At 36.6% G+C, this 24909-nt stretch overlaps 1 protein-coding gene across 1 annotated transcript in view; it reads right to left on the bottom strand.

Moving 5' to 3' along the window:
- The window catches only part of ENTHD1 (ENTH domain containing 1), a 102294-nt gene extending 79046 nt beyond the window's left edge, over positions 1 to 23248 (bottom strand). Inside the window, exons 1-2 of the mRNA XM_022597099.2 lie at positions 20588 to 23248; positions 4368 to 4610 (exon numbers count right to left, since the gene is read on the bottom strand). Coding sequence (XP_022452807.2) covers positions 4368 to 4610; positions 20588 to 20978 — 634 coding nt within the window. The 5' untranslated portion in view covers positions 20979 to 23248. The remainder of the gene's footprint in view (positions 1 to 4367; positions 4611 to 20587) is intronic.
- Between the last annotated feature and the right edge of the window lie 1661 nt (positions 23249 to 24909).

Here is a 24909-nt window from a genome sequence, read left to right on the forward strand (position 1 = left end):
AGAAGCTGTTGATCAGCCACATCATGTGGTTCAAAATAAGGGAAAGCTAAGCGGATATGAAAAGAGGTCAGCCCTGTCCTCCAATCAGTAATATTAAAGAGACTAATTGAAATACAGGTTTCTATCTCACATCATTATTGAACCTCTCCCATGAGTTTACTGTGTATGTTGCTCCCTGTGAGGTATCCTTTCCAACTAATATGATATTAAAATCAATGAAAAAGTTTTAAAAAGAGTATGACAACTACTTTGAAGTTTAACTTTTGGTCCAACAGGAATCATATACCATTTTTAGGGAAATACTTCCATGATGTGGAATGTTATTACATTTACCATAGGCCAGAGTAATCCTTCTCTAATACAGGTAAAGTTCCATTGCAAAGAATAATGCCAGTAAAGAGCTCTTTATGGAAGACTGGATGATCCACAGAGGTCATGCTTTGCGGGTCTAGTTGTAAGCAATGTCTCTGGTGATAGTTTTTATAATTATTACCTCTAAGGAAAGGACCTAAGTCTGATGCTTACAGCTCAGAGAAGCGGAGTTACCACTGTGCTTTATATAGCTTTCTGCCTTACCAATCAAGCTGCAATTATCCTTCAGCTCATCTCTTCCTTCGAACAACAAAATCATTTAAACAAAAACTACCCAAGCTATCTACCAGAATTAATTAACATGGGGGAAACATCCAGGAACAGGTAAAAAGAAGTAGAAGTAGTGATGTGTGTATTAACACCTTCTCTAAAGTACCTTTTTTTCCCTTGCTAATTCACCACAAAGAAGTGAGGCACAGCTGTTTCAGCTCTGGATCCTAAAGCCAGGGCATCAGATTTCTAGCAATGCATTCAATTTTACATTTCACTATAACTAAATTATTTAGAGGAGTCTTTAAATTCCTTCTGATGGAAATTTACCTGTATGATACCATCACTTGCCTCCATTTTCTCTAACTCAAATGTGAGAGTCATTTTCAATTTCTCCCTTTCTTCTCCAATACCTCATCTACCTACCCATTTCCTTTCTAAATTCTGTCTTTAAACATTACCTGTCCCTCATTTCCATAACCCTAGATCAGGTCCTGGATGCCTGGATTGAAATAACTGTCTCTTATAAAGCTTCCCTCAAATTTGTATCTCCTTCATGTCTACACAAAGCGGTAAGAATTATCTCCCACCAACAGCTGTTTTCAGTAATAAGAAAGCTAAGTTCTGTGACTAAGCTAAACATCCCTTCTATTCTCCAAGGCCTACAATGGATCCTAGTTGCAAGTCATATCAAACTGAAATTCCCAAATACTGTTCATTACGTCCTTTATAAACTGTGCTGAGTACTCTCAACTATCTGTCCACATTTTTCTACATATTAAAATCTATATTCTCTATGCCTTTTAATCTGACAACCATACGTTACCACGATTAATTCATTTCTTGTATTCTTTCCTACTATGGTAGGGACTATTTGTTGTCTCCTATATTCTCTCCTTCTTCCTTAACAATAGATTTTCTTTCATCTGGGCACATGTTGGTTCGTATAAAGACTACATTTCTCAGCCTCTCTTAAAGCTAGGAGCATCCATGTAACTAAGTGCTAAACAGTAGCATGTAAGCCAAAATGTCACAGGCAACTTCCATTAACGTCCTTAAAGGGAAAGGGCATTCATATTTTCAACCCCTCCTCCTTCCTACTGGCTAGAAGGCAGATGTGATGGCTGGAGTCAAGCAGCCACCTTCCACCTAAAGTGGAAGCTACATGCTGAGTTTGGTGGAGCAACAAGACAGAAAGAGCCCTAACATCATGGAGAGCCATATCAATCCTAGAATACCTAGTTCTGGATTAGTTTAGAAGAGCGAAATTCCTATTACGTTTACACCACTACCAATTTTGTGGCCTAATACTGTCACTTGTGGGTGCACCTAACTTTAACTGATCTACCCACCTCCAAATTTTCATTTGCTACTTCTTCTAACCCATTAATAATGCCCACCTAGTAAATTTTCTTATTTTCCCCCCACCCAGCCAAACTGTCAGTTTTCTTTCTTCTTTTAAAATACAGTTTCAGATTCAAATGCCTACATGGATATGGTTAGTACTGCCAAGCTTACTTACTCTAATTTCTCTTTTTTGAACACAAACACACACATCTATATGTCTACTATGTATGTGTATTATACACAGTAATGGATAAATGAAATTTTAAAATAATGTAACAGATTTTTAACAAACTTACTACAGTTTTATATCCAAACACTCACTTTAAATCTTACTACAGATGCACTTCAACGATGCTCCCACTCACCAAAACTCTTTTTGAACACCGTTTTTGAAACAGACTGAAAGCCCATCACTAGATATAACCTCTATGAGAGCAGAAATACACCCAGTTTGCTTACCAGGCCTAGAACAGTGTCTGGCATATAGTAAGTAGGTACTCAGTACATGTTTGTGGTATGAAAAAAAATTAATTGTAGCAAAACTTCTTCATTTGCAAGTAGATTGATTTTTTTTTAAATAGTCAAAAGATATTCAGAGCTCAGCCTAGTGAATAAGAAGCTGTTATCAAGTGGGGAAATACCAGTTTGGGTTTTTTAAAAGCAGTGACTATAAAGCAATAAGCTAGATTTTCTTATATGGATCATAACCATGGCTCGGAGTTGAGCTAGTTCTGTAGCAATTTAGGGACTCATTTCCTAAGCTTACAGTGAAGTGAGCCAAGCTTGCTCCCGTTTCAGAGCGTCTGCACCTGCTGTTCCCTCCGCCGGAACACCCCAGATATACCTGGATTGTTCCCTCACTTCATACAAGTCTCTGTTTAAATATCTGCCTCCTCCAAAAGGCCTTCCCTCCCTACCTGACCTAAAATAAAGCATCCCTGTCACTCTCTGTCCTGTCACTGCTTTTCTTCTCTTTATAGGACTTGACACTATCTGACATAATATTTTATATCTATTTTGTTTATGTGTGTTTAATATCCATCTCTGTCACTAGAATATTTGCTCCATGATGAAAGGGACTTTGTTTTACTCACTGCTATAGCTCCAAATTTCTGCTAGATATCCAAATTTCAAATTATAAATTTAATAAATATGTTTATAATGAAAGAAAAGAAGAGGAAAAGAAATGGAGGAAGGAAGAACAAGAAAGGTAACAGTAGCAAAAGAGGTGAAGAAACTCTAGATGAGTCATAATTGGTTATTTTACTCTGTTCCTTTTTTCTAGTATCAGTTTGAATTTAAGGCTTCTATGAGAAAATTTCAGAATGTGTCTCTTTGGAGATTTATTTCAAAGTACTGGGTACCCTAAAGAAAGAGGTTCCGTGACTTTCAGAAGCATTTGGTTGGTATCTACTATTGTAATTACAATGCCCACCTCTTTTACTATCTTTCAACTGCCCCAGTCCACACAAGTACAAATTGAGTGAACATTTGAGAACTCCTGACTTACAGTAGTACTTTAATGATTTTTAGCAGGATGGGTTTGTGTTGGTATTACTATTAACATTTTTAAATTTCAATATTTAACTGACACTTGGAATATCTCTCTTTCAAGATGTTGCTTAATAGAATTACATGATAAAGCTGGGAGGCAGGCCTTTGAAAATGCTTTTAACTCTATGTTACTCCTACTATGCCCCTCACTTACGGCACAAAGTGTAGTTCCTTTCAAGGGACAGCTACGTAAGTCACATTTCATTAACGTTTTTGCTTCCTCAAACTGTCCATGCTTTACACACAATTTAATAACAGGGTTTGTAGTAGAGAAGTTAGAGCAAAATGACTTTCCTTTATGTTTTAGCAAATTCAGTAGAAAAGATAACTGCATTTTCCTGCTGATTTCTATTATAACATTATAAATAAGTGCCTTCTTTTTCAGGTTCAGTAGTCCAGATTTAAAGTTTTAGGCAAAGGAAAGGGTTATATAACACAGGGTATTGTCCTCGAAGAGTTTTAGAGCACTTTCAGAATTTTGAGGCACATTTTTTAAAATGTCAATTTCTTCATTTGGAGGATCAAATAGTGCAAATGCACACACAACCAGACCCCTAGTCTCAGAAAACAGTTCTTCACTCTGCAGTTATGATTAACATCTTAAAACTGAATCACGATGCCAAATAGGGTAGTCACTAGTTTCATACCTTTAAAGCTCAAAAACATTTTATTTGAATCCCAGATAAACACATTCAGAAAATAGTCATAAAATTTTCTACTGAATAGTATCTTTCATCATTGTTCTCTACAGTATAATGTCTAATACAGTAATAGTAGTACTAATACAGTATTAATGCTTCAGTATTAAAACCTAATGTTTTATATGTTTTAGCTGTTCTTAAATGATACCTATTGCACTCTAGGCCAATGCCCATTATACGCACTTTTATTATGTAGCCTTGCCGCCTTAAGAAGCTTACACTTCTTCTCTGAAGCAGGGATTTCTGGTGCGGGAGCAGAAGCACATGCTGTTGGTGAGTTACCCATACCAGGTAATCTTTTAGGAAATGTCATAGAGTAGGAGGTACGCTGTCTAGTCCGACATGCTACTCTCCTCTCTCTATGCAGCAACTGTTCATTCGTCAGCAACGTTATAACTTGCTTAGACTTTTCCCGGATATAATAACCTGAAAAATACATTAATTGGGTTAGAAAAGAAAATATTAATTAAGGCTACAATTAAGTTTTATTCTAAAGAAAATTAGGAAAATATGAAAATGTAAGCAAAGCAAAATATTCTCTAGCAAATGTAGAGGGAAATTTAAGCTTCATTAAATTGTCAATAACTGTACTCCTTTTCTCATGCTCTAAGAAGTAAATAATCATATGATGAAATCATATCACACACTGACATTACATTTTTCACCTTAAATATGGTATTGGATTTTCCTTTTGAAAGCAATATATACTCTTCAATAAATCAAACAATACAGGCATACAGAGGAATGAATCAGATCTAGATGTACTGACCTAGATGTATGACCATGACATATGGCTAAAGATTTAAAGTAATATGCATAGCATGATCCAAATTTGTAAAGCACAGGGGAAAATAAACCATTATATATGTAGATAGAAGAGAGAAGCAGATAGAGAAATACAAAGATGGGTGGATGGATGGATGGATGGACGATGGATGGGCAGATGTACCCACAACATTGTGTATATACACAATCAACATTGTGTATAACTTAGGGATACAATTAGGGTAGGACAAGGGAGGGCAATTGGCTTGTCTCTGACATAACATCCTATCAAAATAACATGATGCCATTAATAGAGTGCCAGAGGACAGTCTAAGACCAGAATTCTAATAATGCTGCTGTCGTCCTTAACCATTGGAGTGACTCTGAGCCAGTTAGGTGGTCTGTCTAAGCCTGAGTTTCCTATCTGCAAACTGTATACCTGTTCAGGTTAATTCACAGATATAAAATTATACTCATTCAAATATATAGTATTACTAGTACTATTCTCAACCATCTCCCATGAGAAATGATAAAGGAAACACCTCTCCACATCTTGGGACCAACTCATATTAACATCTCATGTCTTCCAGAAGTAAACTGAAAGTCCCTAAAGATTCACTACTATGCTCATTTTGGGCTCCAAGTGTGATGAATTAAAGTGTTAATATTTCCAGCTATAATTTACCAGTAGTGGAAGTAGTGAGAAATGTCAAATTCAGGGTATATTTAGACGGCAGGGGCCACCAATGTTCTCTAAGCGCCAGTCATTTCATTAAGATTCATATGGACAATGTCAAAAACCTTTGCTCAAGTTGCCATCTTTTCCAAGATTATTTTATCTAATCTCACTTCTTAGCCATTTTTTCCTTCCAAACTTCTTTGATAACTGCTTTAAACCACATCATTCTCAGCACTCTTAATTTCCTATGATTGGCTTGCGGTCAATAACCAAAAAATCCCACGTGTTTTGGGTTACCACTCTGTTGCATGATAGAAGCCTGCTGTGACTGTTGTCTTTGGGGACAACACACCAGATACTACCTTCTCCTGGATAATTAACATAGCTTGATTTGGTGGGGGGACTTGCCTTCCCATTCTTCGCTTCATGAACTCATCTCCTTCCACTTTCCCCCTCACTCCCTCTTCTCCAGCCACCTTGGCCACCTTATTCTGCAGTCTCACCACACTCTTTACCTCCTTAGAGCTGTGTGCTGGCCGCTGCTTCTGCCAGGGACTCTTGGCATGACTAGACCCCTGATTCATTCAGGTCTCTACTCACATGTCACCTCCTCAGAGAAGCTTTCCTTCTGTCCATCCTCTCTAAAATAGCCTCACTCCCATCACTCTCTATTCCCTTACCCTGTTTTACTCTTCAACTTGGCATTGATCACTACCTAATACTGTTCTATATAGTTATCTGTTTACTTGTTTATTCTTTTCTCGCCTAGAATACAAGCTCCATGAAGGCAGAGACTCTTTAGTGTCTAGAAGAGTGATTGGCACATAGTAAATGCTCAATAAACATTTACTGAGTGAATGAATCAATAAAGGAGCAAATGACCAAAAAAGTCTCAGTTTTCTCCTTGACATAATACAAATGGAGCCAGATAGATGAAAAATACTAATTGACAATTTATAACTTAGCTGCCTGAGAAAGCTGCTTGGCCTGAAATAATTTCTTACAACACTCCTAATTAGAAAAGGTTACAACTAGAAATTATGGGACAGATGTGGAATATTCTACTTGGAGTCTGCATGGATTGGTGGAATTTGAGGACAGCTGCAGTAGTTCAAGGGATGAGCAGGTATGTCAAGCAGAATGCCAGTCAATGATGGAGGGCTCCTCCCTGCAGCATCAGGACGGTGGGGCCACAGGAGTTTACAGAAAACAGAGAAGAAATCACCCAGAAGTGAACTTCCCATTCAAAGCTGCCCGCTGCCCTAGCTACCTCCCACCACCCTCGAGATGCTGGAGAGCGGGAACCTGGATGTTTTAAAGTGTCAAAGTTGAAAGTGAAAAAAATCTAAGAGCCCAATAAACCTGCCTGAGATAAATAACAGAGATGAGATATGAAATAACAATAGCAATAAGATGGCTACTTACTTCTTACCAATACGTTTCAAAAAAGAATGAATACATAGTACTAAAATAGAATAGTACCGAAAATAGAATAAACTTAGGCAACAACTGCTTTGTGTTTGAAAAAAGGGGGGCTAGGGAAGGGAACTGGGAAGGGGGAGAGGGAGAAAAGGAGGCAAGGAGAAGGAGACAGACAAAGAGAGGAGAGGGAGGGAGGGAGAAAACAGATTCTCTGAAATAAGAAATTAAACTATGTTAAGAGATCAATATCCAAAGACACTATGTAAAACACATCAAGATGTAAAGCTTGTTGGTTGAGGTAAAGGTTAAAATAAAAATAAAGCTATATACTGTTTAATTGTGAATGTTTTGGTTATAAGTGACAGAAACTCAATTTGAACGGGCCGTGGGAAAACCAGGGGCTGCAACTGGGCCTCAGATACAAATGAAGCCGAGACTGGAAAACTACCAGGACCCTCCGCCTCCCACCTCTGCTTCTCCCCGTGTAATGCCTTTATTTTCTCCTTTCGCAGGTCGACTTCTTCAATCTGAATGTAGATATTACCACAGACAGCTCCAGATTCTCATCTCACACGCTGCCACCTGAGAAGTCCCCCTCTTCATTTATTCAAATCTGAAACATCCAGGAGAATGACACTGAGTGGCCCAGCTTGAAAGTCATATACTCATCACCGTGGCCAGGGGGTGGAATGCTACCATTGGCAACCCCCATTAGAAAGACACAATGGAGTGAGGGAGGGTCAACAAGATAGAAAAATGGATGAGGAAAAAGCCAATTTGAGCAATCCTCCCAAACTGAAAGGACAAGGACATACAAATCACTAGATCAACTATGCAACAGACCAGTTCCAAGGATGTTAACTTTTCCAGTCATTTAATCATTTCCTGAACACTTAAGTTTCAGGAAATGTTCTAAGTAGTGGGGGCACAGGTGAGGAAAAAAGAGACAAGGTCCCTAATGAAGATAATTTCAGATAAAAATTAATGCTCTAAAGGAAATAAAGCAGAGGGACATGGTAACATCAATTCAGGGTGCAGTCAAGGAAAGTCTTACTGAGGAAGTAACATATCAGCTGAGTCTTAAATAGCAAGAAAAAGCCAGCTGTGCAGACATAACAGGCAGAGAGCAACTGGCAGAGGGAACAGCCCAGATTCCACTGCTTCAGGAAAGCCTTCTACTGAGAGATAACAACCCCTCTTCCGCCTCGCCCTACATGTACATCAGGGCCTCGATGGTCAGGCTCTGCTTTCACACACTCTCATAGCACCTACACTTGTCTTTCAGAGTGCTTCCACAGTTTTTAACTGCCTATGTGATAAATGTCTTTTTCTCCATTAGAGTATAACATCCACGAATGCCAGAAGTGTACTTGTTCACTTAAGAGATACTTAAGAAACGTTTGTTAAATAATATGCTGAGGAAAAATTTCCTAAATGCAGGGGAGGAGTCTAGATAAATTCACAACCGAATGTCATGTAACAAGATTTGGAAATATGGTAAATTCAAAGATATTGGGCACTGAGATGCATCAGCAAGAAAGACACATACCAGACTTAAAACCAAAAAACACATATTGGGCTTCTTGTTATAAAACATCATAATACTCCTCTCTCCGTTCCTGACCCACTGACCTGCCAAGATCTACTCTTCTTCCTATATTCCTTTCTCAGTGAGTTTTACTTCCATTCTAAGCCAGAAGTATGAACATTCGCTTCCCCAGACTCAGTAATCCATGTCTGTTGATTGCACCTACTAACCATCTCCTAATTCCATGCTTTCCTCTCCATTTCTCTTAGTTCAGGCCTGTGATGTTCTAAATCATTTATTCATCTGCAGTCTCCTTTCCGATCTACCCTCCACAGCGCCTCCAGGGGTGGGGATGGGGTGGAGTGCGGAGGAAGAGGAGAAGTATCCCAAACAGTATAGCTGATCAAGTTATTTTCATAAAAAACCTTCAGTCAAGTTGGCACAGTAAGTTCATGCTTCAAAGTACACTTCTGCTCTATTCCAAATGCACAGCAATAATAGACATCACCAGTTCTGAAAAACAAGATAAAAACCTCCAAGAACCAGAAATATCAGAGAAATGAAAAAGCACTGAACAGGGCTCAAGCCACAGGGCTGCTGGGCTCTTGATCTGGAGGCCAGGAGTTCAGCCCCTCAGGTGTTAGGGAACCAGAGGTGGTCTCGCTCTTTGATGCTGGGGGCATTCATGCTTGTGAGAGAAGGCTGGGAAGAAAAGAAAAAGGAAAAGGAAAAAAATAAACAGCCACTAATTGGTTCCTGGGCTGTAACATATTTGTAGCTGTGCGAATAGAAGGACACAATGCAGCCCTAAGGCCTGGAACTCAACTAAGCCACCCCCTGGCTCAGCAACTGAATCTGTGGCACCCTCATATCATCACAGGGCATGACCCCTGAGCTACCTTTATAATGCTGTACTGGAGGTGGAAACTGAAAAATCAGCATAAATGGAAAAGTGAACATGGTTAGCTGGGGAAGAACCTCTCACCCAAAATAAGCCTGAAAACTAAAATTCCAAAATAGATTTTAAAAAATCTTAAGATGGCCAGGAAATGCAGCAATTAAAACATATATTCACTCCAAAAGAAATCAATGTTCTATAGGATTCTATAGGATCTTCTATAAATCAATATTCTATATTATTGTAAATTTAAAAATCTAATAACAAAGATTTTAAATAAGTATTAAGACAGAACTTAAATAAATACTAAATAAAGATTAACACAGGAATCACATTCACAACAAGGAATATGAAATTATGAAACAAAACAAAAATAGGCAGAAATGAAACAAGAACAGATAGATATGAAAAGAGCCAACTTAAAATCCTAGAAATGAAAGCTATAGTCACTGGGATTAAAAAGAAAAAACCCTCAATACCCAAGGCAAACTCCAAAATCTAACAGTTGAAGAGAGAATTGGTAATCAAAGAATAGTACTAAGGAACTCTTCCAAAATACAGCACAGAGAGGCAACAAGATTAAAAAGATTAAAAGTCATAAGGGACAGACTGCAAGACCCCAATAGTCACTCAGAAGAAGTTTCAAAAGAAGAAGAATACAGTAATCACACACACACAAAAAAGCAATATTCAGAAAGAGCTGGGAATTTTACAGAAAAGCCATAGAATACTCACGTCAAAAATGATCTCCAAACACCAAGCAGGATAAATAAAAATAAAAATAAAACAATACCTAGAAACACTGTAGAAAACCAGAAGAACATGTAAGATAAAGAGAAACTCAAAGCTACCAATCCCTTCTTTGGGCCTACAAGAGCCCACTGGCCACTCAGTCAGCAAACATTTATTCGACACCTCCACAAACTAGGTGAAGAAACAGAGATACAACTGAAGTAATCTCAGCCCTCCAAACGCCCACAGTCCAGTGAAGGGACTGAGGTAAAATAAGTCATTACAGCAGAGCCATGCGTGCTACCACGACGTGTGGACAAAGCACTACGGATGGGTGAACTCCACAGGCAGTGGGAAAGCACTTCTGGTGCATTTTGCATGAAGCTTTACTTGAACATGAATATACGCTGCAGGAAATAATAAAAGTAAAAATATGTCAATGGCTAATATTTTTACCTAACATTGACTTATGACTTACTATGTGCCTGACTTTCAGACATTATCTCTAATCCTCACAACCACCCTCAGAGTTTATGAAGTACATTTTACAGATGAGAAAAGAAAGTTTAGGGTGGGTAAGAAACTTTCCCAAAGTCATAAAGTTGATAAACTAGAAAATATAGATTGGCTCTATAAAAATAACAAAATATAGACTTTAATTTCTTTGACTGACTTTAGTATACAAATGCAAGCTATTTTATTTGATGAGAACCTGAGAAGAGAATGATTCTGCTGACACAGCATTGAAGTCCTAACCTGGTCACTGGCCCTTTTGTGTTTACTGTCTGCTGTCCATATGAGTACAATAAACAAAGAGCACTGTGGGAAGACTGGCTGGACGGGAACAGTTAACTTTATATAAATTCATGATTTGCTTCTTGCTACTATGATTATCAGTATGACTCTATTTGTTGAAAAGGAGCGAAAGACGATCCAAAATATTCAACTAGGTATAAAGGTTTTGTTTAAACTCACAGTAATATAACTTTTAACAATAACAGAACAGGCTTATCATGACCCAAAAGTCTATAATATGGTTGTTAAAGGAAATTCATTTGTTCATCAAGACTACAAAAACGTTTGTCATAGGAAATCACATTTGCTCACGGAAGCTATAAATGAACTCAGCAGCATTGTGTTAAGTAACCAGCCTCTCGAAAGATCAGCACACCTACACTGCATTAATTAGTCAAGCCACCAACATCTAGCAGGTCAGTTCAATGGTTAGAGAATTCTGACTACTGCTGTCTGACAGCTGTAGAAAAAAATTAAGTCTGTGCCCTTTGAAGCTAGAGTTTTTTCCACAGTGTTCAGTCACTACATCACACTGCCTAGGAACTGTTGCTTCCCACTCTCCACATCCAGTCCCTTCTGTAAGAGAAGTAATACCTCCAAATTTTAGTTTTTTGACTTTTAGAGCCTTAACACAGCTAACCAAGATCTAAAATAATATTTTTACTTTGAAATGTTTTCTTTTTCTTGAACTTTCTCTTTCCAGGTATCTTGTCTCTATTCAATTTATTCCAGTCGCCTTGAAAAGAAAATCCCTATCATTCCTTTTTTCTCCTACTTGCCCAGGCTTCCTCTTTCTCTAAGCCTAAATACCTGAGTTTTTCTCTCCTTCTACGAGTACCTGAACTCAAAAAACAAACTCCCTCTCAAAAAAAGTTGATTTTAATCATTTATAAGCTAGTGTAAATATAAACAAATGTATTACATATTCCAGAAATTTTACCTTTCACATTTTAATTTCTTAACTACAGCTTAAAAGGCTTTGTTCTTACCCCAAGACATTACGACTTCAGTGAGCAAATGGGTAGGTGAATGGTAAGGGTTCATCCTCGAGTTTTGGAAGACACACAGAGAAGCAGCCTATACAAAATCAGCCATCAACATAAATGTGAACTGTCTAATTTCCTAAATTAGATGACTGATAATGACAGCAGAAAACTAAAATGGCAGTAATGTCATCAAGGCATGCTACTTCTAGTAAAATAGCTTAACGTAACTTAACAACACTGAAAATTTGTTTTTTAAAATGTACCTTTTAAAAATCTACCTTTAGTTTAAATATATGTGTATAAAATATATTTACTTTATATAAATGTAAAATGGCCCATTTAAGTGAAATTAACCACAATTTCATGACTTACCTAATTGAGAATAAAACAGTACATAAAGTTATAAATATGCATTTCTGAGAATCTGAATTGGTTTTATAAAAAGAATACTATAATTTGTTTAAATAAATTGTTTAGTAGTATGAAACATTCAACCAGGTATTTTTCAGACAATTTTAATTAAGTTCATTCTGGTAGTTCAATGAAACTATTAGGATATTTTTAAGAACTCCTTAAAAATTAAGAGAGGCTGTGTAGCATAATAGTAGAATAGAACTAAACAGTATTAGGATATATATGTTTTAATCATGTTCAGCCATTAATTAGCTGTGCAACCTTACCTAAAAAACTTAATCTGAGTGTTAACTCATCAACTCTGTAAGAAAGATAAGACATATCCTACGTTCCTCATAAGATGTTGTAAGGATCAAATGAGATACCATACATGGAAATGCTCTATTATTAAAATCTAAAAATGCTCGAACAGCTAGATTACCATACAGGAAAGAAAGAACTTTACTCACAATATACCTCCAGTATTTCAGGTGAAATATCTCGAAATATAAAGTAATGTGTCCAACTGTTAATCTTAAAAAGAACTACAATAAGTATAATACAGTGTCCCAAAAGTCTGAAAACATAGGGAAAATCATGTATTTATTGTAAATTTTTTGAGATTATTCATTGCTTTAAATTTACTTCACCTGAAAAGCTGTCTGGAAGTTGAAGAAAAACATATTGAAAACATTATTTGAAAATGTTAACTAATGTACTATTTGAAAATAAATTTCTCCTGTTTCCCAACTACTGACTTGTTTTCTGAATTTTTTCCCTTGTAGTATCACTATTATTAATTATTGATCATGTTCTAAATGATAGGCACTGTTATAATGTTGGAGATGGAGCATGGACGAAGCAGACATAAAATGTTCCTGCACTCATGAAACTTACTTTCTGGTATGAGGAGACAGACAATAAACAAATAATAAGATAAATCATACCCTACGTCAGATAAGAAATACTATGAAGAGAAAGAAAACAGAGAAGGTGGCTAGGGCATATCAGTACAAAGAACGGGTGGGGCTGCTTTTTTATAAATAAGGTACATCTAGAAGGCCGCACTAACAAGATGACTTTTTGAGCAGAGATCCGGAGGATGCAGAAAGCACTGCAGGTATCTGGGGACTCCAGGCAAAGGGAACAGCAAGTGTAAAGACTAATGGAGAAAAAAAAGACTTTCTTCTATAATATTTTCTACTTTTATCTTTTCTGTATCTCTTCTTGATAACCTGTTTCTAGGGTAGGATCCAGCTGTTGATTACTTGGATCACTACAATTTCTCTTCGATTAATTTCCCATTACAGACTTCACTCTCTGCTATTTTTCTTCTTGGACTGAACAAAATCATTCTTACTGATTAGTTTTTCAATGATCACATTCCTTTCTTCAAGTCTCTTATTATTTTTATGATTTCCATTAGTAAAAATTTATTGATTATCTATTATGTGCCAAGGCCTGATGGTAAAAAGATGATTAACATATGGTATACACCCTCAGAATTTAGCTAAGGAGAGATATATATAGTAGATAAGATACACTGTAAAAAATACCACTCTTATATTATGAATAAAGTGTTGCAGCAATTAATTCTGCCCAGCAAAGAAAAGACGAGAGTTGGGGGTACAAAGGAAAAGGCCTCTGAGCTAGGATTTGAAGACTAAATAGGAGTTCAGAAAGCAGATAGCAAGGAAAGAATATTACAGGGAAGAAGAAACATCTTAAATACAAGCACAGCGATGTATAAGCAAATAATATATTAAGAATGCTTGGTGATGCAATGTCCTAGATTGAAGACTAAGGAAATAAGAGTAGAAAGGTAGATTGGGAACACACTAAGAGTCTTGACTCTATCACGAGAACCAATGGGGTTTTTTTTATACAATTTTTAAAAATTTAATTTAATTAATTTATTTTTTGGCTGCTTTGGGTCTTCGTTGCTGTGCGTGGGCTTTCTCTAGTTGCGGTGAGCGGGGGCTACTCTTCTTTGCGCTATGCCACAGGCTCTAGGTGCGCGGGCTCAGTAGTTGTGTCTCATGGGCTCTAGAGCACAGGCTCAGTAGTTGTGGCACACAGGATTAGCTGCTCCGCGACATGTGGGATCTCCCCAAACCAGGGATTGAACCCGTGTCCCCTGCATTGGCAGGCGGATTCTTAACCACTGCGCCACCAGGGAAGTCCTGAGAACCAGTGGTTTTGAACTATTTCAACTGAACACACCATCAGTAACAAATTTTTGTGCATGCATCCACCCCCAAATATATATATACATTTATTTATGTATAAATTAAATTATGTCAAGAGCTACTATTCTAATATGTTACACTCATTAGGGAACAAACATAAAAAGAGAAGTGTATAAAAGATAAAAATGAGTAATGTTTTCCCCAATGGAATCATTTTTCGTTAATTAATATTTATTAATAGTGTGCACCAATGTTATCAATCAACCTTCCATAATCAACAAATGAATATACAGTTGACCGTTGAACAACATGGGCTTGAACTGCACGGGTTCACTTATATGTGGATTTTTTTCAATAAACATGTACTACGGTACTACACAATCTGTGCCTGGGTGAATCCGAGGATGTGGAACTGTGGACTGTAAAGTTATATGAAGATTTTCCACTGTGCGTTGTGGGGGAGGGGGCAGTGTCAGTACCCCTAATCCCGACATTATTCAAAGGTCAACTGTACTACCCTTCTGTTGACAATTCAGTTCTAACTTGCTTTTTTTTTTCCTCTCTCTCTTGATGCTAACAAATCATCAAGAGTATTTATAAAGTCCAACACAGCATAGTTGTACTTCTTTAATCCTAAGCTCAACCATTAGGGAATCTGAAAGACCTTTATGATAGTGTATTCAAACATACCCATATATACCATACCTGTACATATAAAAGGTATAAATGAATAAATAGGTTTTTCTATACATTTATAATTGCATGCTTATCTATTTTATGCTCAAAATAGCTCATAAACTCTTTAAAGCAGGGGCTGACCCTTTCTTTCTACTTAAAAAGAAATTATCATAGTGCTCTGCTCAGTACAGTGATAAAATAGCTGTTCTGTAAAGTACAAAAATGATTATATTTCATTCACTATTATCCAAAAAATTATGCCTTTTTACAACCTAACTCTTGGGCATGGAAAATTTTAATTAATATTTAATTTTAATAATAAATTTAACCCTAACGGAAGTTGATGTCTTTACAATTTCTGGATTAAGAAGCGTAGCATGCTCAAAACCCAAGAAGATATTCTCCAATTTCATCATTAAGCCTCAAACCTGACCTAAAAAAACACATAAAAAAAGAGAGGATGGATATACACCATGGCCAAGTGGGATTTATGCTAAGAATGCAAGGTTGGTTCACCTATGAAGATCAATGTAATACACCAAGTAATAGAATAAATGGGGAAAAACACATAACATCAACAGATGCAGAAAAGGCATCTGACAAAAAGTCAGCACGCTATCGTGATAAGGACACTCAGCAAACTAGGAATAGGAGAGAACTCTGTCAACCTGATAAAAGGTATCTATGAAAAACCCATCCCTGACATCATACTTAATGGTGAAAGACTGAATGCTCTTAAGATCAGGAACAAGACAAGGATGTCTGTTCTCACCACTTCTATTCAACATTGTACAGGAGGTTTTAGCCAGGACAACTAAGCAAGAAAAAGAAATAATATTCATCCAGATTGGAAAGGAAGAAGTAAAAGTATCTCTATTTGCAGATGACATAATCTGGTATGTAGGAAATCCAAAGGAATCTAAACAAACAAACAAAAAAAACTATTACAGCTAATAATTATTACAGAAAATATTACAGCAAAGTAGTAGAATACAAGATCAATATATAAAACTCAGATGACCAGTTGAATTTCTATACATCAGCAATGAAAAATATGAAAATGAAATTAAGAAAACAATTTCATTTATAGTAGTACCAAAAAAAGAAAAAAAACTCAGGAATAAATTTAACAAAAGAAGTATAAAACTTGTACAATGAATACTACAAAACACTTATGAAAGATGACTTAAATAAAAGGAAAGATTTCTTATGTTCACGGATTTGAGGAAATAATATTATTTAGATGGCAATATTCCTGAAATTGATCTACAGATTCAATGCAATCTCGAAAAATTCTAGCTGCCTTTTTTGCAGAAATTGATAAGCTGATGCTAAACTTGATATGGAAATGCAAGGCACCCAGAACAGCCAAAACAATATTGAAAAAGAACAAAGCTGAAGTTGCAAATAAAGTCACTTTCCTTTACTTCAAAACTTACTACAAAGCTACAATAATAAAAATAGTGTGGCACAGGCATAAGACTAGACATATACATCAATGGAATGAATTAAGAGTACAGAAATCAGCCCATATATCTATGGTTGATTTCTGTAAAGGTGCCAATATAATTCAATGGGGGAAAGAACAGATTTTTCAACAAATAGTAGTGGAACAACTGGATATCTGCATGCAAAAGAATGAGGTTGGACCTCTACCTTACACCATATGTAAAAATTCAAAATGGACCCAAGATAAATGTAATAGCTAAAACTACAAAACTCTTAGAAGAAAACATAGGTGTAAATCCTTATGACTTTAGACTAGGCAATGAGTTCTTACATATGACACTTAAAGCACAAGCAAACAAAGGAAAAACAGATAAAATGGACTTCTTCAAAATTTAATCAAGAAAGTAAAAAGACAACCTATATAGAATGGGAGAACATATCTGCAAATCACCTATCTGATAAGGGTCTTGTATCCAGAATATATAAAGAACTTCAAAATTAAAAAAAACAACAACACAAAACAGTTAAAAATGGACAAAGGATTTGAATAGACATTTCTCCAAAGAAGACATATAAATGGCCAAACAAGTTCATGAAAAGATGTTCAACATAATTAGTCTGTAGGGAACCATAAATCAAAACCAGAATAAGATACTATTTCACATCTGGTAAAATGGCTATAATAATAAAAAAAAAAAGATGGACAATAACAGGATTAGCAAGGATGTGAAGAAACAGCAATCCTCCTACACTGCTGGTGGGAACGTAAAATGGTACAGTTGCTAAGGAAAACAGTTTAGTGGTTCCTCAAAAAGCTAAACATTGACTTAACATATGACCCAGCAATTCCACTCCTAAGTATACCCCCAAAGGAACTGAAAGCAGGGACTCAAACTGATACTTGTACACTAACGTTCACTGCAGCATTATTCACAATAGCCAAAAGGTGAAACCAACCCAAGAACCCATCAACAGAATAGATAAACAAAATGTAGTAAGTACATACAAAGGAATGTTATTCAGCTATAAAAAGAATGAAGTTCTGATACATCCTCTAACATGGCTGAACCTAGAGGACTTTATGGTAAGTTAAATAAGTCAGTCACAAAATGACAAATACTACATGATGCCACTTATATCCGGTACCCAGAACAGGCAAATTTATAGAGACAGGAAGTAGATTAGATCAAGCCGCGTAGTTACTGCTTGATGGTTACAGAGCTCCTGTTTGGGGTGATGAAAAAGTTTTGGAAATAAACAGTGGTAATGGTTGTGCCACAGTGTGAATGTAATGAATGTGACTGAACTGTACACTTAAAATGGCAATTTTTATGTTATGTTTATTTTATCATAATTTTTAAAATAATACACCAAAACCCATAGGATTGTGCACTTTAAATGGGTGAACTGTATGATATATGAATTACATCTCAATAAAGCTTTTTTTTTTTTTTAAGTGAAGGAAAAAAAAGAAGAAATGAGGGCTTCCCTGATGGCGCAGTGGTTGAGAGTCCGCCTGCCGATGAAGGGGACATGGATTCGTGGCCCGGTCCGGGAGGATCCCACATGCTGCGGAGCGGCTGGGCCCATGAGCCATGGCCGCTGAGCCTGCGCGTCCAGAGCCTGTGCTCCGCGACAGGAGAGGCCGCAACAGTGAGAGGCCCGTGTACCACAAAAAAAAAAAAAAAGGAGAAGAAGAAGAAATGAGCTCTCGAGCTGTAAAAAGAATCTTACGGAAGAATCTTAAACGCATATTGCTAAGTGAAAGAAACCGTTCTGAAAAAGCTATGTACGGAATGATTCCAACTATATAACAGTCTGGAAAAGGCAAAACTATAAAAACAATAAAAAGATCAGTGGTTGCCAAGGGTTCAGGGCAGGGGAGAAAGGATGGATAGGTGGGGCACAGGGCACTTTCAAGGCAGTGAAACTGCTCTACATGATACTGGAATGGTAGACACACACACTGCATTTTTCAAGACCCATAGAACTGCAGAACACAAAGCGTGAACCCTTTGTGTAAACTAAGGACTTTAGTTAATAATAATGTATCAATACTGGTTTAATTGTAACAAATGTACCACACTAATGCAAGATATTAATAGGAGGAACCATGTGTGGTTGGGGAAGGGTATGTAGGAACTCTGTACTTTCTGCATAATTTTTCTGTAAACCTAAAACTGCTCTAAAAAAGACTATTTTAAAAATGTATACTTAACACAGAGATTGCACTGAATTTTATCCTCTTCTCATAATTCATAAGACTATTCACTTTAACAAACTATAATTTTACATTAGATGGGGAGGAAGTGCTGATTCTTTTACCATTGCAGAATATCAGGCACTACTGAATCTTTCAGTTCAGTATCCTGTACAGCCTTTCCCTACTTCTCCTCTTCCACCCCCAACAAAATTACTTAATGACCTAAATTTCCATATTCATAAAACTACTTCCTTCGTAGTTTTTGAAGATTCCATAGTCTTTAGAAACACTTTCTTACATTTATGACTAAATTCCAGTCTAATTATAATTACAGTGACATTATTATATCAAATTACCATGCCTCCTATTTTATTCATTCTGTTCTTTCTTTTTCACATTGCCACCTTGGTTTTATTTGGTCTAATTATAAAATGTTTTTTAAAATATACAAGTTTATATAAAACAAAATAAAAATCATCTCTAATACTACCAGTACCACTTGCTAAACTCTTATCTTATATACATAAACATAATTTTTTAAACAAAATTGGACCATTTTGTATATTCACTCTCTTTCTTTCATTTATTCTCTCACTCAACCAATGTCGATGGCTCCTCTCCTGCCAAGACCCAGCAATGGGCAAGGTAGACAAAGTCCCTGCCCTCATGGAGCTGACATCTTTTGGGGAAAAATAGGCAAACATATTTGCACTCCTCACAACCATCCTATGAGACAGATACTGTTGTTATCCCAATTTACAGAGAGCTAAACTGAGGCCTCAAGTAATCTAGTAAATTGCCTGAGGATACACAGCTAGGCAGTAGCAGAGTCAGGATTCAACCCCAGGTTGAATGACAACACTATTTGATGACAGACTCTGAAGCTTTTAACTTATAAGAGAGATATATATCTTAGTATGATATACTGATCTTTACAAAATGGTACTGGGGGTAAAGGTTGGATTAGCTCCCCAAAATAACATATTAACTCCAAGGACATAGTTCCTTGACTTCAATCATGAAGTTTGTTCATGGAAAATTATTCATTACTATTTTTGCTATACTTAAATTTAGTAGGACCTCAAGTCCAACTTTTTAACTTTTTTGGTGTATTTGTTTTATTCTTTTTCACTTTATTTTTAAATTCAATTTATTTAGACAAAAACAAATCAGTTCACCCATTTCTCCCCAGCCAAACCTCCACCTCTGACAACCACTAATCTGTTCTATGAGCTTTTTTTTAACTCTACATATAAGAGAAATCATACAGTATTTGCCTTTCTCTGTCTGACTTATTTCACTTTGCATAATGCCCTCGAGGTCCGAAAGAATGAAATCTTGCCTTGTGCAACAACATGGATGGACCTCGAGGGCATTATGCTAAGTGAAATAAGTCAGACAGAAAGACAAATACCATATGATCTCTCTTATATGGTCATCATCTATAAGACATCATTTTATCAGATACCTAAGTGTGTTAGTTTCACACATCCTTTTGAAAAACAAAATATTGTTCTCTAAGGCACTCAAGAGTCAACACAAAGGATTAAACTGAAAACCATAACTGTCCTAGAGGAAAGGCAGCTAGTACATTTAAGAACAACTTTCCCCCAGCTCCTGCTTTAAAATGATCCCCTCCCAAACTCTTAATCTTTACTGGCACAATGTATAAACTTCAACGGGTACCTTGATCTTTTCCAGCTTCATCTATGTGTTGAAAATCTTTTAGTGTTTGAAGGTTACAGAACCCCTCTCTGCAATGCTGAATAACTTTCTTTGATCCATTCTTGATGAGATAATCCATTAGGGTAAGGGATTTATACACATGGCGCCAGTTCTTCCCATGGTCGTTGAGTCTCTGCCATAACATACTCATAATCTCTGAGAGAGAAACTGTGTTGAAAGTCAGGTCACTGATATCTAACATCAGAGAACTAGAAGGACCCCAAGGGTCATTAGAAGTTGCTTCCCTGACTTTTATTTCCGCATCTGAGTAATTTTTCACAAAGTTTTTTACTTGCCTCCTGAATGCCATAGGTAAGACAAATTTGAAGGTGAGATGGGGGTTGAGAGCCATGGACTAGGAGTTTATGTGATTGGTTTATAAAACCTTTGAGAGGTAGTTGGTCCCCAGGTCTGCCGCTCCCAAATACAAATGATTAATCTCCACCTTGACAAGGTATCAATTTCCTGCAAAGGAAGGCACAAACAATATGTAAGTTAAATATTTTTTTAAATGTCTACAGAAGATCAATTCAGTCTGAAAAAGCTAGCTTTAGTTTCCAAATCAGTGCCTCACTTACATCAGCCAGAATTGAGGGTACCATATACACACGTTCCTAGGATTGATATGGGAAAATCTCTCACAAGGGATTGGCCTATGTTATTTAAAGAAATATAGGTGGTCTTTCTAGACCTAAAAGTCTCCATTGAAAGTATCACTGAACCTCTTTGGCCAGAAATAAAATTATTATAAAGCATTACATGGACAGTGGACAAGTTACTATAAGAAAATGGAACTTGCACTGTGACATCTCTTGCTTAAGATTTGTTGTTATGTATAAAAATATTATGTCCTGAGAGTAATTAAGTGAAAACTGAGTCTTAGAATCATCAACTGACCCTATGGTTGTATCCTTTTTAGAACTTACAAGTCATTAGAATCAGATCGAAATATGGTCTGTTTTCTTGTTAATCTAAAAGAGGGGAGGGTCATCAACTATTAAGACAAGTAATTGTCCTTAGTGGACTCCACAGCTAACTCATGGCACCCTAAACCAATATTTTAGTCCTCGTAAGGCTGGTAACTTTAAGGAAAAGGTTAAATTACTTTCTTTACTCAGCTATAGAAAAAGATGCCCTGATGAGCATCCAGACCCATTGAAGCCTCAACAATCTATAATCAGATTTTACTAGAGACACTGCACACATACAAAAGAAAAATGTTAAAATCCATAACAAGTTTGTCTGTTATTTTTAGTTTTGTTTCTCTTCCTTGACCTTCTCAATTCCTAGCTCAGGCTTGATTAATTTCTGTGTATGTATTTAAGGAAGACATAAATTTTCAGAAGCATCCTAAATAAACTATCACTTCTTTTTTAAAAAATAAGAGAAGGGGATAAGTAATCTTTTTTGGTAAAAGTCCAACACATCCTCAAATAAACAAGATAGAGAATCTATCTGTTTAATTAAGATTTCTCCAAAAGAGACTATCATCAACCTTAGGAAGAAAAAGAGAACTTGTGTGTTTTCACAATTTTCTGATTTTCTCTCTTGTTTGCACTTCAAACACAGACATTTTTATCTGACTCAATCCTGCAGTGAAAACTCGATTTATAATGTGTTTCAATAAGCTATTAAAATTTTCAGTCACAAGGGTTTTCTTTTTCTATTGTCCTTTTCTCCCCCTCTACCAAGCTCACTCAATGCAGAGATACACGGTGACAGTGGCTTAGAGCAACGAATATTGATCTGTTTCTTCACAAGTCTATTAAAAAAAAACAAAAAACAAAACCCTGTTAGAATCATAACTTGCTGGAATTAAACAACAGTTTTTAAAACCCTCTTTTTCTTTTCTGGATAACTACCTATCCAGAAAATATATCCATACATATACCTATGTATATTTTGGAGGGACAAAATAATTTTTAGGTTTTCCTCTATTCTCTAACCCTCATTTTAAAATTTTTAAAAATGTTTTCATAAACGAACTTTCTGCCCAAGAAAACTATCTACATAATAGCTTTCCATCCAATAGAGTAGTTTAAAATGGATGTGCTGGACATCATACCAAAATTAAACATATTCCTAACCATTCGAAAACCACAAGGAAAAATGTCTGGATAAGTGAATTAATATCATTTACTAACGTACAGTACTTTGTGACATGAACACAGAATATGTAAGACACCATTCTACTAATGAAATCTTTTCAAGCTAACAAGGAGTTCAATAAATTGGTGTTAGTTGTAAATTATATGTTGTTTTACTATGTGTTTTAGACACCTGACTATAGGCAAATACTCAGTTTGCTCAGTCCTTCAAAATTTTGAGATTATATCAATAAATACAGTGATGTGACATCTCAGACAAAAGTAGTGCCCAAGAGAGTAAATTTTCACACCTGAATTTTGGTTGTCTGGCTACCCAAATCCCTGTAATATTTAGAAATGGAGAGAAGTAAGATATTTCATATCATAAACCTGGGTTGCCCCCTCTGACAGGCCTTCACCCACCACACTTACTACTTAGGTCTACCCATCATGCTCTTTTCAGCACCCAGTTTACTTCCTTCATGACACTTATCAGGATGCATAGTTATGTGTTTGTTATTTTCTCTTGGCTTTCTTCACCACCAAACTGGAAATTCCTTGAGAGCGGGGACCATGACTGTCTTATTTACCAGGGTAATCCTACTGTGTAAACAGGTACCTAGCACATAGCAGGCACTCAAGAAACAGGTCATTAAGTGAATGACCAAGTGGTGGAATGATACTCCTTTGGGATAAACCTGAATTGATTCTACAGCTTTTAATTATAAACATGACACTTAAAATATATAATCTAGCTCTTATAATTGTCAAGTAAAACTCTAGAGTTTTGAGCAAACATTTTCAAATCAATCAACAAGTATTCCTTGAGTACCTACCATTTACATGGCTTTGTGGAGGATATAAGAAATATAAAACATGCTCCTTACATTCAAAAACATCATTTAGTTAAGGAGCTTTCTCCCTTAAACGATTCTAAAATAAACAAATGATGAGGTATAAAAAGATCTCTTAATTTTCTTATTACATTTACCCACTTCCACAATTCTTTGGCAAAGGCTGTTTTCTCCCCCAACTTTACCTGAATCATAACAGGCCAAATGAGTCACGGAATTCAAACTCAATTTTGGGGGGGTAACTTTTGAAGGGTAATGCCATGCCTACAACCATATATTACATGATACCCACAGTGAGATCTGGGGTAAATTAAGCAAGGTCTGAACAATCAAACACATTAACATGACTGCAAAAATAATTTGCAAATATTTGGAATAAGTAAAGACAAATGGCTGTTTCAGTTCAGATCTTGTGGCCAGATAAGTTAGGGGAAAAAACTGGATTTCAAAACTTTCTGGATGTCAGAATTGAGAATAAAAGATTGCGGAGCTAAACTGACGTTTTCCAAAGATTTAGGACAACAATGACAACAGCATCTAAGAGGCTGAGTACCAAGACGCATCTCTGGAAAGACACATTTAGGGTAGTGCTATGAGGACAGCACAGCTCTTGTGTTTATACAGGTTCTGCCTGTAGACATGAGATCAACTCAGGAGAAAATAAGCTCTGGCCAAGATCACTATAGAAGAAGGATTACAGAGAATACCTCAGCATTAAAAGGTGTTGCTGTTTTGATGGAAAGAACATTGCAAGAGTCAGATAAACTAACTTGAGTCCCTCCTGTGTGTTCATTAAATCACTCAACTATTAATTTTCCAGAATTTACCATGTGACAGACTCCACTTCCAAGAAATGGAGAAACAGGTGCACAAGACACAGTCCCCACCCTCTGGCGTAAATGGCTACTCTTTACTGAATGCTCACAACGTGTTCACACCTAGGCACTCAGTACCTCATCTCATTACTTTAATTAGGATTCCAGAGGCACGGATTTGAGGTCCTGCTCTGCCATTTCCTAATTAGGGCTTAAGGACTTCTCTGAGCCTCAATTTCCCCATCTGCAGCATAAGCAATAATCACCTAGGGAAGACTGTTGAGGGGAAGACATGAGATGTCCTGTAAAGAACTTCTAACGTGAAGGGCAGAGGGAGAATCAACTGCCCGTAGCCAGGGTCGCTCCTTGGCATTCGCTTCATTCATTCAACAATCTTTTCAGAACGACCACTGTGCTCCAGGCAGGCCCTGTGGAGGGCACTGGGTCACACAGACGACTCAGCCCAGCGACTGCCCTCAGAGAATTTACTGCGAGTGGGAGGCTGGGCCTTGGAGAAGCTTCTAGAA

This window comes from Delphinapterus leucas, chromosome 11 (genome assembly GCF_059928025.1).
Source record: "Delphinapterus leucas isolate spDelLeu-1000000601 "Yukka" chromosome 11, BTC_Dleu_Yukka2, whole genome shotgun sequence".
In the NCBI taxonomy this organism is placed as follows: domain Eukaryota; kingdom Metazoa; phylum Chordata; class Mammalia; order Artiodactyla; family Monodontidae; genus Delphinapterus; species Delphinapterus leucas.